General features: G+C 42.2%; 2 protein-coding genes across 2 annotated transcripts; one reads left to right on the top strand and one right to left on the bottom strand.

The window, feature by feature from the left end:
• Window positions 1–1,666: 1,666 nt before the first annotated feature.
• Window positions 1,667–6,893, bottom strand: LOC142204530 (olfactory receptor 5AR1-like). Its single transcript, XM_075275846.1, has 2 exons — window positions 6,861–6,893; window positions 1,667–2,653 (listed from the first exon to the last, which is right to left on the bottom strand). The coding sequence occupies exons 1-2, from the start codon at window positions 6,891–6,893 to the stop codon at window positions 1,667–1,669; spliced, it is 1,020 nt and encodes a 339-aa protein (XP_075131947.1).
• Window positions 6,894–12,319: 5,426 nt separating this feature from the next.
• LOC142204529 (olfactory receptor 5I1-like) lies at window positions 12,320–14,675 on the top strand. Its single transcript, XM_075275845.1, has 2 exons — window positions 12,320–13,222; window positions 14,640–14,675. The coding sequence occupies exons 1-2, from the start codon at window positions 12,320–12,322 to the stop codon at window positions 14,673–14,675; spliced, it is 939 nt and encodes a 312-aa protein (XP_075131946.1).
• The last annotated feature ends 537 nt before the right edge of the window (window positions 14,676–15,212 follow it).

Genomic DNA, 15,212 nt, shown 5'->3' with positions numbered 1-15,212 from the left:
TCAAACCACTCCTGACTTTGGCTCAAAAATGCAACAAAATCTGAAACAAAAACCCGCTGCATTTCCGTAATGTGGGGCCTTAGTGTATACTGATTAACATAATTTTCCAATCTATCTTCTATCCTGTGGATAAATTGCATTGGTAGAAAAAACACCCAAAGTCCATTCGAAAACTCAGCTTTTCCTCTGCATATTTTTTTTCTGCAATGCGTGGATGGGATTAGCCAGAATCCCATCGACTTCGCAGGTACTGTAAAATGTAGTGTTTTTGCAATGTGGGGCCTCAGCCTAAAAAGGTTTTCTCATTCAATACATTTATGGAATAGCCACAGAATATTCCATAAATGTCTGATAGGTGCAGATTCCACCTCTGGGACCCACATCTTTAAAAGGAGCCTTCCCAGCCTCTGTTTTCCCCCTACATATCTGGCCACGATCTCACAGAGATGACTTTCTACTATGGCTGACTGTACAGAAACAACATAGCTCGGAACAGTGAGTAACTGAGAAGTGAATGGGAAACAATGTAGCTTACTATTCTATGCTGTTTCTTAACTCCCATTTCCTTCTATTGGAGTTAGGGAAGAAAGCTACACTGTTTCCATACAGCCTGCCCATAGTTCAAGGTCTTCTCAGAGAGGCCATGGCATGGAGTCTTGGTGAGGGCTCCTTCTCTGGGACCTGCATCTATTAAATGTTTATGACATATCCTGTGATATCCAATAAATGTCTTCTTTCATGGATTTGACTGGGTCATTCTAACACATGAATATTATTTGATCTAAACCAATCCACTGTAGCTCTGACTGTAGATTTAGGGTCATTGTCTTGCCGGAATATGAATCACACTTTACATATGACACAATTGGTAGTCAAGAAACAATGTAGGTAACATACCATATGGTGGAAACAGTTGACCTCTCACCCATATAGAGGTTCACTGTGGCTCTATTTTTGCTTGTGCAAGCCATTGTTATATCTATACGAAAACACAAGGGTTTCTACCGGTATAACTGATATGCAGCTTTTCCGCTGTAGTTTTTTTTCCTGCAATGTGTGGATGGAATTATTCAGAATCCCATTCACTCAATCCCATTCTTGTAACATGCAGCATTTTTTCCTTTGTCATTTCCACAGCAGCAAAAACTCTACATTTCTGAAACGTGCGGCTTCAGCCTAAGGCTGAGGCCCCATGGACTGGAAACGCTGCAGTAAAAATTGCAATGTTTCACAGTACTTGCAAAGCGGATGGGTTTCATGCGAATCCCATGCCCGATTTGCGGAAAAAAAACGTTGCAGTTTTAAAAATCACTGCATGTCAATTATATCTACGGAAACGCCGTCGGCTTTCCCATAGATATATTTTGTAACAGAAAGTCCATAGAGGAAAACTCTATGAACTTTCTGTTCAACGGCTGTGGGAAGAACCACAATGTGTTCACGCCACGGTTGTTCCCACAGAGCTTTAGCGCGGCGGTTCCTGCCCATGGGGCCTTAGCCTAAGGGTGTGTTTCCATGGTATGATTTTCTGCTGCAGTTTTTGAGGTCACAAACAGGTGTGAATTCTAAGTGTAGAGAATCTATGAAGATGGTGCTTCTCCTTTGCAATCCACCCTGGTTTTTGGCTTCAAAAATTGCATCAGAAAACCTAAACATGTAACTCAACCTAAGAAAATATAAATCCTATACAAATACAATGCTTTATTTTACTGAAAAACGGACACATGTTTCTCCTCACTTCTTTGTTCCTCAAGCTGTAGATGATTGGGTTCAACATTGGAATAACTATTGTAAAGAACACAGAAGACACTATTTCTTGACCAATGAAATGGCCACTGGCTGGATGAAGGTAATTGAATAACACTGTGCCATAAAACAAAGTGACGCATACTAGGTGAGAGGCACAAGTGGAAAATGTTCTCTTCTTTCCTTGGGATGTGGGTATTCTGACAACAGTGGCCACAATGTAAATGTAAGACATTAAGATTAGTACAAGTGAACCTCCTCCGATGACAGTCGCACATATAGATATCAGCAACTCATTTAAGAATGTAGTTGAGCATGAAAGTCTTAGCAAAGGCAAAGCATCACAAATAAAATGATTTATAGTGTTTGCTCCACAGAAAGACAAGCTGAAGGTGAAGCCTGTCTGAATGGCCGCTTGCACTACAGCTGCAGAGTATGAAGCTGCTATAAGTATGCTACATGTCTGTACTGTCATGATGGTTTCATAGTGAAGAGGATTACATATAGCAACATATCGATCATACGCCATCACTCCAAAGAGAAGACATTCTGTGGATCCAAAGGATGAAAACATAAATAGCTGCATTGCACAGCCAAATCTGGATATATACCCCTTGTGTCGGATCAGATTATTCATAGTGGTGGGGACAGTAGAAGAAGCGTAACAAAGATCGATGAACGACAAATGGCTCAAGAAAATGTACATGGGAGTGTGTAGACTGGGTGAAAAGTGGATTACTAAGTAAATGCCAGCATTTCCTACAACTGTCACCAGGTACATTAGAAGAAATATATAAAAAAGCACAAGCTGAAGATGTGGATCCTGTGTAAGACCCATTAGGAGGAATGTGGATACCGTAGAGTGATTTCTAAGATCGGTTACTTCTCGTGATGAAGGGTGACTCCTCTAAAGAAACAAGATAGAAACATGGTTTCATATTCCGGTGCTTATGTTTTATATATGTTTTTAACATAAACCTACGTAATCCTAGAAACTGTGCCCAGATTCCGTTCAGCAATTCCGTTCCCCATCCTACTTGAAAAATGCTGAGAGAAAAGTCCTGCAAACAGATTTCCACAGGTAACCGCTTTTTAAGTGGATTGGTTTCTGTTTTTCGGGTCCCCGGAAACTTGAATGCATGTGTGAACCTAGCATCAGATTACCAGGAAATCATTTTTTGTCTCCTTCATTTTCTTATCATTTTATTTTTATTTTCTTAAATAAATATTTATGAAGATTCACATTTATAATATAGAATAATATAGAATAAAGCATTCTTTAACTACGATGAGATTGGTGTATAGTTCAACAATATAAAATATAATATGTGAAAAAGAACCTTTACATTTTTGACAATTGGCCTGTTTTGGTAAAACAAATTTTTATGTTAAAGAAATGAATGGAATACAATGTAAGGTAGGGCACATGAAGCCACGGGAATGCTCAGGATAACACTTCTAGCAATAATGAAATATACAAACAACAAGCCCACCATACTGAAGTCATTTCAGTTCTAACAGATTGCTGGATACTTGAACATTTCTCTGTTAATTCCTTACCTAATAATGTAGGAGTATATAGATAACATAGAAGAGGTTCTGCAAATATGCCAACCCTTCAGTATACAGTGGATGATACAATGAATCTGTAAAATGATTGTTGGCCTACGTGGAGAATAGTACATACCTATCATATTTCCAGTCTATTACCTGTATATACATGTTCAGATCTTTCAGAACATATATTTAGTGCTTCTCTTCCCTTTTTTTAAAATAAGTGACAGAAGTCTCCATAAGAACATAACATCAGACTCTTATATGTTATCTCAGTCACACAGACAATACGAGATAAAAGTGTTATGTGTGAGTGACTGCTGACGGGTTTTAATGTATTCTGCATACCCCAGAGGATGATTCCCCTGATAATTAGTCTACGGTAATTACTACATTATTTCTGGCTGACATTAAAGTTGTAAAGTTTCCATTTCACTGAGATATGATGACTGGATTAGTATTCCCAATAAAACGATATACAGGGTGTCCCAAAAAAATGTATACACATTTTAGCAGCTGATAACTCAATTATTTATTCTTTCTTTACAGACTGAACCCATTAAACCGAGTGATGGCATACAGACTTGACTTTGAAGAAAGGAAATTTATTCTAAAATGCTACTGGAAGTATGAAAACGCAGTAGAAGTGCAAAGACAATTTAGGAGGGAGTTTAACGAAGAACCACCTACATGAGTTACCATCACTCGAATTAGAGATAAGTTTGAAGCTGATGGAACTGTTTTGAAGCATTCCGGAAGACCACGTACCTCGACAAGCCCCATAAAAGAAGAAAGATGGGGCACCTCCACACTACCATGTGTTATTCTCAGGTCTCCAGTAGATGCAATTGTGTCTGTTAATTGAACCATTTAATTTGAATGTGGCCTCATCACTCCACACAATCTTTGTGGGAAAGTGTGCATCTTCGTTACTCGCAATACTGTACTCTTTGGTCTGGATCATCGTCATTAAGAGCATGGAGTAATCTTGGAATGTAACTGTAACATCTCTGCCTTTTCGGGCCTCTGCGCCACTCTCTGCTCGCGTGCTGCGGCGCAGGAGGTGTGTGCAGTTTAATAATCTGCTTAAAGAGGACCTTTCACCACTTTTGGGCACATGCAGTGTTATATACTGCTGGAAAGCTGACAGTGCGCTGAATTCAGCGCACTGTCGGCTTTCCCGATCTGTGCCCGGTGTAAAGAGCTTACGGTGCCGGTACCGTAGTGCTCTATGGTCAGAAGGGCGTTTCTGACCATTAGCCAGAGACGTCCTTCTGCCTCGCGGCGCCTATCGCGCTGTACAGTGTGAGTGGGGAGGAACGCCCCCTCCCTCTGCTCACACAGCTCGTCCATAGACGAGTATTATCAGGAGCGGGAGGGGGAAGTTCCTCCCCGCTCCACAGCACAGCGCGATAGGCGCCGCGAGGCAGAAGGACGTTCCTGGCTAACAGTCAGAAACGCCCTTCTGACACTAAAGCGCTACGGTACCGGCACCGTAAGCTCTTTACACCGGGCACAGATCGGGAAAGCCGACAGTGCGCTGAATTCAGCGCACTGTCAGCTTTCCAGCAGTATATAACACTGCATGTGCCCAAAAGTGGTGAAAGGTCCTCTTTAAAGTTTTTAGTCGCACTGTGTGAACACGGCTCTAGTTCTGTAATTGCATTTGCACCACACCCGTCTTCTGCCCTTTTTCCCTCTGTCCATTCAGTGGTTTGATTTTGTCTTGCCCTGTGATTGACAGCTTTCCTTCCTATCAGGTTCAGGGCGGGTTCTTCCTCCCCTATTTAGTCTTTGCTCACAGTCACACTGGGGCCGGTTATTGTCTCTTGCTTGCTGGTTTCTCTTGCTGTTTAATTATTTGTATTCTAATCCTTGACCTCTGGCTTCCCTACTGATTTTTCTTTAGGACTCTGATTTGGCACTGCATCGCTCTACTGTTACCGAACCCTGGCTAGCTGACCTCCCTTTGTTGTTGTTCATCTTGTCTGCGTTTTGTGTTTCACGTATTCAGGGAGGGACTGTCTTCATGGTTGCCGCCTATTACCTAGGATAGGGCCTGGCAATAGGAAGGGAAAGTTGGGGGCTTCAGCTTAGGGCTCACTGTCCCTTGTGCCCCTTCCTCCAGGGTTCACCAGCAGCTTCTGGGGAATTATCATCTGGCTATTCCCTAACAGAATAACCGGCCAGAAAAAAACCTACATCCATTGCTTCCCTCCAGATAGCATGGATCTTATTCAGTGCCTTGCAGCCAAGTTGGAGGGATTGACAGGCCTGGTAGCTGAGCTAGCAAAACAGGTTCAGACCCTAACTGGCGCTGCTGCATCATCCCCAGCTGTTTCTTCCCTTCCTAGGGTTAACATATTACTCCCGGATCGTTTCTCAGGGGACCGTGAAAAATTTGAGACGTTCAGGGAGTCTTGTCGCTTGTATTTTCGGATTAATCCACATGTGACTCAGGCCAAAATGGTGGGAGTGGTTATATCTCTTTTACAGGGGGACCCACAAGCTTGGGCCCTTAAACTCCCTGCTGAGGCTGAGGAGTGGGTTGATGTGGAAACATTTTTTAAGTCCCTGGGCTCTATTTATGCTGAACCAGACCACATTGCGCTTGCGGAATCTCAACTCCTCACCATGAGGCAGGGCAAACGCTCTGCAGAGGAGTATTGCTCTGAATTCCGTAAGTACAGTGTAACGGCAGGTTGGTGTGAGTCTGCTCTTAAGGCTCACTTTAAACAAGGGCTATGTGATCGTGTTAAGGAGCTCTGGGTTGGTCACCCAGATCCCCCTACTCTTGAGAAGGCCATGACTTTGGCGGTCCGTATTGACCGTAAGATCCGAGAAAATTTAAAAGAGAGAGCAGGGCCTGTTGCCTCCAAGTTTTCTGTCTCTTTGTAAGGGAATTTCTAAGACAGCAATTCCCAGAACTGTTAAACCCTGGGAGGGGCACAAGAGACAGTGAGCCCTAAGCTGAAGCCCCTCACTTTCCCTTCCTATTGCCAGACCCTATCCTAGGTAATAGGCGACAACCACGAGGACAGTCCCTCCCTGAATATGTGAAACACAAAACGCAGACAAGACGAACAACAACAACAGAAGGTCAGCTAGCCAGGGTTCGGTAACAGTAGAGCGATGCAGTGCCAAATCGGAGTCAAGAGAATAGTCAATGAGGAAAGCCAAAGGTCAAGTATAATAGTATAAGCAAAACAGGGACAGTAAGAGCAGGTATGCACACGGCAATAGCAAGCACTGGTGTGAATGGGAACCAAGGCTAAATAGGGAGGAAGAACTCGCCCATGGAGTTCACAGGAAACAGCTGTCAATCACAGGGCAAGGCCAGATTAACCACTTAATGGACAGAGACAACATAGGCAAAAGACGGGTGTGGTGCAAATGCAATACAGAACTAGAGCCGAGTTCACACAGTGCGACCAAAAACTTTAATCCAAGAACCAAACTGCACCCGCCTCCTGCGCCGCAGCACGCGAGCAGAGGGTGGTGCAGTGACCCGAACAGGCAGAGATGTTACACTCTTCCTCCCTCTCCTCTGAAAAACTCACCTTTTCTCCCCTCACTTCTGGTGAGGAACCCATGCAACGGGGAGCTGTGGACGCCAGAACATGACGAGAGCATCGTCTCAAGAATAACCTGTGCCTGTTCTGTGGTTCCTCTGGTCATGTCATCCAAGACTGCTCAATCAGACCCTTGTCACCTGCGAAAAAACTTCAGTGCCTGTGTGGTAATCAGAAGAACCACTCAGGCAACCAGGTATTTGGGGGGAATAAGATGATGTTATCTGTGTCTCTGTCCTCTGGGGACAGGTCTGTTTCTGGCAAGGCCCTAGTTGACTCTGGGTCTGCAGCAAACTTTATTAAATATTCAGTTGTTGCATCATTGGGCATTGAGCTTTTGCCACTGGACTCGCCTATGTCTATTACTGGAGCAGATTCTACTCCACTGGCCAGGGGTAAAGTCCATTTTAAAACCCCCTTAATCTCTTTGCAAGTGGGTTCTACACATTCAGAGGTCATAAGCCTTTTTGTTATGGCTGAACCTCCATAACCCTATTTTTGATTGGGGTAAAAAGGAGTTGGTAAAGTGGGGAGATCAGTGCTCATCCCACTGTATTGCTTTACATTCTGTAGATTGTGTCACTGAGGAGAAGGACTCAGCTACTAAAAGTTGGGAATGCCCCTCCGGTATTAAAACCTGGTGGTATCAGAAACGCCGGATGAATAAAAAATGTTTGCCTGGTTCTCAAGCGTCTATGGTTCAAGCAGAACCAAAATACAAGGCAGGGAAAACTCAGAATCCCTCTAGAATTGGTTTGTCTGGTGAGGGTCCGGTGGCCCCTCATAAAAGGGGGGGGGGTACTGTAACATCTCTGCCTTTTCAGGCCTCTGCGCCACCCTCTGCTCGCGTGCTGCGGCGCAGGAGGCGTGTGCAGTTTGATAATCTGCTTAAAGTTTTTAGTTGCACTGTGTGAACACGGCTCTAGTTCTGTAATTGGATTTGCACCACACCCGTCTTCTGCCCTAGTTCCCTCTGTCCATTCAGTGGTTTGATTTTGTCTTGCCTGTGATTGACAGCTTTCCTTCCTATCAGGTTCAGGATGGGTTCTTCCTCCCCTATTTAGTCTTGGCTCATATTCACACTGGTGCCGGTTATTGCCTTGTGCTTGCTGGTTTCTCTTGCTGTTTAATTACTTGTATTCTAATCCTTGACCTCTGGCTTCCCTACTGATTATTCTTTTGGACTCTTATTTGGCACTGCATCGCTCTACTGTTACCGAACCCTGGCTAGCTGACCTCCCTTTGTTGTTGTTCATCTTGTCTGCGTTTTGTGTTTCACGTATTCAGGGAGGGACTGTCTTTGTGGTTGCCGTCTATTATCTAGGATAGGGTCTGGCAATAGGAAGGGAAAGTTGGGGGCTTCAGCTTAGGGCTCACTGTCGATTGTGCCCCTCCCTCCAGGGTTCACCAGCAGCTTCTGGGGAATTATCATCTGGCTATTCCCTAACAGTAACGTCTCCACTGACAACGTTTCATGATGCGATGGACTGATGATTTTGAAATCCCTACCTCACGACTAGCTTGCTGCAAAGACTTTCTTGGACTTCGTTGAAACGTTTCCAGTAATCTTTCTTCTTTTATGGAGCTTGTCGAGGTATGTGGTCTTCCGGAACGCTTCTTATGGACGTCCTGAACAGTTTCATCAGCTTCAAACTTATCTCTAATTCGAGTGATGGTAACTCGTGTAGGTGGTTCTTTGTTAAACTCCCTCCTAAATTGTTTTTGCACTTCTACTGCGTTTTCATACTTCCAGTAGCATTTTAGAATAAATTTCCTTTCTTCAAAGTCAAGTCTGTATGCCATCACTCGGTTTAATGGATTCAGTCTGTAAAGAAAGAATAAATAATTGAGTTATCAGCTGCTAAAATGTGTATACATTTTTTTTGGACACCCTGTATTCATGGGTCAAAAATTGGTACGTATAGTTTAATTTCAAATGTCTGCTGAGTGTAACCCATATGTTAGATCAGTGGCCTACAGCTAAGTCCTATCTCCACAATTAGGGCTGCACAGAAATGGGGGACATATGTTATATATTAGGGACATTGGGCATTGCTCACTTTTTCTACTGTGATGTTCATATAATGCGCTCCTTGGTAGGGACTGATGTACCTTCTAGGCCAGAGGTTGTAGCTTTAGTTGCTTACTGTGAGTCTAAAGGAGAATCCAGGTACAGACAGAAGAAATTCAGAATGCAAAATCTATGGTGATGATATCAGCTTTTTCAAACATGGAATAAACTTATCTAAGGAGTGTATAGTGACTAGAGATAGGAGAACCTCACAAGATTTATTTTGATGAATATTCATGAAGTTTACATCCCCTGGTTTGTTTCAGGGTGAAACTAAATAAAAATTCTAATCACCCCTCCATTCCCTAAAACGCATATAAAAGTACATAAATAAAGTAATAAATATACACATTAGGTATGACTATGTCTTAAAAAGTCCAGTCTACAAACTTCTAAAAATATTTTTCTCTAAGGCAAATAAAAAAAATCGAACTGCTGTTTTTTTCCATTGTTTTGTCTCTGATACAAAATTTGGATAAAAGGCAATCAAAGCAATAGACATACTTCAAATTGGTATAAATAAAAAAGTACACCTGGCTCTTGGAAAAAAGTGATGTAATGACTAAGAGGCTATAAGCCTTGAAACGCGTAGGCTAGTTGCCTACCTCTGCACTTGGACCATGTATATTTAATTCAGAACTTGTCTCTCAATGAATAAAAGCTAAGTTTTATATACGGCGGTGGACTCTTAGTGTTGGATTTTCCTGTTCATGCATCTTCATTCATCACGTCTCAGCCGGAGGATATCATCCGTGCACTAACAACAATCATCCAACCGCTGCACCTCTCTTCAGAACATTTACTGTGAGTGACCACTTTTTATATTTGAATTCTTTTGATATATTCACATTCGAGGCTGTTTGCTTTTCTATATTTTGGACTGAAGTATATAATGGGGTCAGGAGTTGGGCTGAGTAAGTAGGGGAAGAGCTAGTAGTGGGCAGGATAGCTAAACAGGGAAGGGAAGGAGGGAGAGAGAGAGGGGGAAGAGAGTGAGGTGAAATGGATTAGTGTGGATGTTACATTGCAGGAAGCTGAACCCAATAAACAAATGCAGAAGATACCAGGAGCTCCCAGAGACACCCAGCAATCCCTCAAAACAAGAGTAAAGGTATACAGGTGCATTTATTAACCCATTAATAGCACTAACAAATAATTAAAAAACAAAACATTTTTTGCTGGGAAACCCCTTTAATTATCAGCATAAACTCCCAAATTTAGGGTCAAGAAAAAGGCATGAATTGTACAGAGAGGATGTAAACTGCATAGATGTAGTCCTTTCATGAAATCCTTTTAAATTAAAGTGACAGTCTAGTTGGGAAAATTATGGAATCAAGGCAAGGTATGAATATGAGATGGACAGAGTAATGTCTTTAACTTTTAATATATGTATATAGTTCCAGGCATGTCAACTGAACTCGGGGAATACAGTCTAATTCAGGGAACTTAACCCTGCAAAAGTCCAACTTGGATCTATATATGCTGTCAAATACACGCAGGGACACAGCTCTCTCTGACCCATCAAGAGCTCCTATCACTCAAGATTAGGGTTGAGCGATCGTGTTCGGAAAAAATCGGATTCCGATCGGCGATCGAGAAAATTTCACGATCGCGATCAGAATTCCGAACACGATCTTTTAAGGTGGGATCGAGATCGGTAGTATTTCCCACAATGCCTTCACACTGAGTATATAGTGTATACTCAGTGTGAAGGCTCCGCTGCGGTTCCATAGGAATGAATGGAAGCAGCCGGCACACAGCCTTAACCCCCTGCGCGCCAGCTGCCTCTATTCATTCTAATGGGAGACTAAAGTAACATCTCCAGTAGCTACTGACCTACAAAGATGGCTGCTCCGCTGCTCTTTACCTCGCTGCTGCTCCAGCTGCAGTCTTCTTCGCCTCACTGCCCCCTCCCTGCCAGGTTAGGAGAGTATGGGCAGCTTAGGAGAGTGTGGGCGGGTACAGGGCGGGAAGACGTGACATCTCCCCTCCCAGTACCCACCCACACTCTCCTAACCCGCCCACACTCTCCTAACCTGGCAGGGAGGGGGCAGCGAAGGGAGAAGAAGACTGCAGCTGGAGCGGCAGCGAGGCGAAGAACGCCAGAGCAGCGGAGCAGCCATCTCTGGAGGTAAGTGGACACCAGGGGGGACTAAGTAGCCAGAGGATTAAAAAAAAATCCTCAAGGGGCCACACTGTGGCTCAGTGATTAGCACTGCAGCCTTGCAGCGCTGGAGTCCTGGTGTTCAAATCCTGCCAAGGGCAAAAAACCATCTGCAAGGAGTTTGTATGTTCTCCCCGTGTTTGCATGGATTTCCATCCCATATTCCAAAAAAGACATACTGATAAGGAAAAATGTACATTGTGAGCTCTATGTGGGGCTCACAATCTACATTTAAAAAAAAAAATCCTCTGGCTACTTAGTGATTCACTACACAGCGTGGATTCTAACAATTCTTAGATTCCATGCTGTATAGTGAATAGGATTGCTTTTAAAATCCGATCTCCGATTAATAAAAAAAATACCATTGACTTGCATTGGGATCGGAATTGGGATCGAGATCGGGTTCGAATGAAAAATGATCGGAAATCGGATTTTAAAATCGATCCTGAAAAGTCAGGATCGGCTCAACCCTACTCAAGATACCTCCTCAGCAACTGTGTATGGATCTTCATAACTCATAAAGAGAACATATACCAAGGGGACAGGCACACTGACATATGGGGAACCCTAACCACATCACTACAGACATAAAGGGGACCATTTGTATATGATATAGGGCGAATCCTTCTGACAGTTCCCCACAGCTTCTCAAGTACAGTTTATGGTCATGATACAACTCAGAATACCTTAAACCAAAAAGAAAGGTTAAAGACTTTAGTTCTGGGTAGGGGGATAACCAGTCTATATTCCCAATAAAGCAACTTCCTTTTGTTGCTCAACATCACAAGATATTTTCTTTGATTCAGTGGTCTTTGGAAAATTTTCTGTAGTTTAAATAGCTGCTAAGGGAACAGCAGGTGCAAAGGGGAACATTTACAAATGGTTTTGGGCACATCCCTCTTCCAATTAGCTTAGTATGTCTGGGCATAATAACTAAATCATTATGGGACACTCAGGAATTATTCATTTAAATCAACCTTATGGAATTTTGTCTGTGTTTAATGTTTAATCTCAAAGGGCTGAGACTGAATAGCTTTAGAAATAAAAGCTCAGTGATACAGTCATATACTCTACCTGCTATAGAACAAACATCAGATTGCATTTGCTTGCATTGTTTTTTTTCTTAAAATTTATGTTTTAAATGTTTTTTATGTTTGTGTTGATTCACAAGATGAATATGGTGCAAACTGTAATACAGACTGAGACACTAAAATGAAGATACAAAATGAAACCCTTGTGACTGAATTTGTCCTCTCTGGTCTCTCTTCTGACCCAAACCTTCGTCTGCCTCTCTTCTTGCTCTGCCTATTAGTCTATATGGTGACTGTGCTGGGTAATATTATGATCATTGTCTTGATAAGAATATCTCCAGGCTTGCAAAAACCAATGTACTTCTTCCTTATGAATTTATCCTTTGTAGATATCCTTTATTCATCAACTATTACACCAAACATTATGGCCAATATTCTCTCTGAAAATAAGACAATCTCCATCCTTGGATGTGCAATACAAATGTTCCTCTTCATTGATCTAGTAAGTACTGAAGCCATGTTACTTGCTGTGATGGCCTATGATCGATATGCAGCTATATGTAAACCCCTGTATTATACAATCCTTATCAATAAAGTAACATGCATGCGGCTTGTTTGCTCAGTATACATAGCAGGATGTATTAATTCATTAATTCATACATGTGCTGCATTCAGCCTACCGTTCTGTCATTCTAATCAGATCAACCATTTCTATTGTGATATTAATCCCATCTTAAAACTGTCATGTAAAGATACCTCTCTTAACCAAGTGTTCTTATTTGTTGTGGCTGGTTCTATTGAAGTAGGCTCCTTTCTATGTATAGTGACATCATATGTCTACATTTTATCTGCCATATTTAGGATTGGGTCTTCTACAGGTAGTAGCAAGTCACTTTCCACTTGTGTCTCCCACTTTACTAGCGTAGCCTTATTCTACTTCCCAGCTTTCTTCATGTACCTTCGACCGAATTCTGCCTATGCGGTGGATCAGGACTGGATGGTGTCAGTGTTCTATACAGTGATAATACCAATGTTGAATCCCATGATCTATAGCTTCAGAAATCAAGATGTAAAACAAGCTATGGTACCATTTCATGTTAACAGTATTCTAAATAAATGTAAGACTCATTGAAGCTGGTCATCTGTATGTTAGATGTCTAGCCAAATGTTATCGCTCCCCTTCCTCCACAAACATGAACACTTGGCTCAGTGGGGAACAAGGAGAGAAGAATAAGCAGAAGACTGAGGTGTATTGTGGGGAAACAAAGAATCAAACATGTTGAAATCTAGCATGTCCTTCCTTTCTTTGTTGTTATTTTATATCTCTTCGTTTTTGCTTGTTCAATATGGATTAATCTAGAGATCAAAATTCCCTGCATAGACATAGAGTTAAATGAAAATATCCTGAATATCTAAAACTATAACATTTCATATAGTGACCTCAGTACTAAGATAAGATGCAGAAAACTGCTAAGCACACTCTAGTGGAACATGCAGACTTTTTTTTATTTCCATTTATGCGGTCAAATAAACTTATCTTAAATAAATTAGGTGATCATGAGAAAGTTTGTATTATATTTTTTCAAAGACAATGCATGTCTATGGAAGCCTATTAAGAGGAGAGGGAAAAAGACTGAATAGGTCAGAGAGGCAAACGAAGGTTAAGGCCCCCTGCAGACGACCGTGGGCGAGATCCATGTGCTACCCATGTTTTTGCAGATAGCCCAATGACCCATTCATTTGTATGGGCACACGCACACGACCATGGTTTTCATTGATCAGTGTGTCAGCCGTGATTCTGTACTGCATCAGATAGAACAGGTCCATTCTGTTCAGTTTTTGCAGAACGGACTCGCCCGTAGATACCTATGGGCGACTAAAAACCTAGGACAGCACACTGATATACTCCATGTGTCATCAGTGTGCCGTTCATTTTCACGGACAAAATATAATTAGATGTCACCTGTATTTTTTATGGTGGATCTGCAAACTAGGATCACACATTGATAGCATACTGAAGACACGCTGTACATTTTTACATACTTCACAAATGCTGAAGACACACTGATGACACTCTGTCCGCAAAAACTGAAGACCAATTACTAGTTTGTAGATCGCAAAATACACACAGTTGTCTGCAAATAGCCTTAGGCCCCTTGGAGATGAACATGGTGTGGGTCAGTGTACTATCCATGTATTTCACGAATAGCACACTGAGCCATTCTTTTCTATGGGCCCATACACACGACATGCAGGTCCTATTTCTGTCCTATTTTGTGGCTTGTGTTTCCATGAATTAAAAGCATGGACTGCACACAGGGGACACAGGACAATTACAAAAGCATTACAAAAATTTGTGGTTCTCTGTATATCAGGACAGGCCATACAACAGCCACACAAGAAACTGCCACCACTGGGCCTTCTTGCATCAAAAAATCCAGGCTATCTCACCTCGTGGTGACTTCTGACCAGCAAATCCTTCAGGTTTCTGGATCTCCGAGGAACGATACTTGGAGAGGTCTAAATGTTCTGTGTGAGAATAGGATCTCCCTGTAAAATTGGCCAGAATTTAGATAGGGCTCTAAGCATTTAATTCCATCGTGAATGGAATTGTGTGATATAACGTACTCCAGTTGATTCAGCGTGCGGTCCTATTCCACCTGGTTCCATGAGATATTCTTTACAGTGGGTATGTACGTTCATGTTTGTTTACCCTTTAGCCCATGCCCCATGCTTTGAGTACACCAGTCATTGACTGGACGTTAGTACCTGATGTTTATCATGTTTTTGTGCCCTGCTTGCATCTGTGGCTATATAGCAAGTTGATTATGTTGACTTATGCTGGGTGTGTATTCGTATATGGCAGTGGTAATGATATTAACTCTTATTTTAGGAGTTTTTCCTTATACTCACTTGATACTATACGTATACCTTTTCCATTTGCTATATACTGTTAGACTACACCTTGGTACTTTACATTATAACTTCATATGCATGGGTATGATTACATATACTTACCTCTTGGGGGTACATGGTTAGGTCCGCTTCCGGTGTTTTGCTGACACTGGTATTTA

Source organism: Leptodactylus fuscus, chromosome 5, assembly GCF_031893055.1.
Source record: "Leptodactylus fuscus isolate aLepFus1 chromosome 5, aLepFus1.hap2, whole genome shotgun sequence".
In the NCBI taxonomy this organism is placed as follows: domain Eukaryota; kingdom Metazoa; phylum Chordata; class Amphibia; order Anura; family Leptodactylidae; genus Leptodactylus; species Leptodactylus fuscus.
Note: the sequence above shows the minus strand (reverse complement) of the source record. Positions and strands in the feature narration are given on the sequence as shown.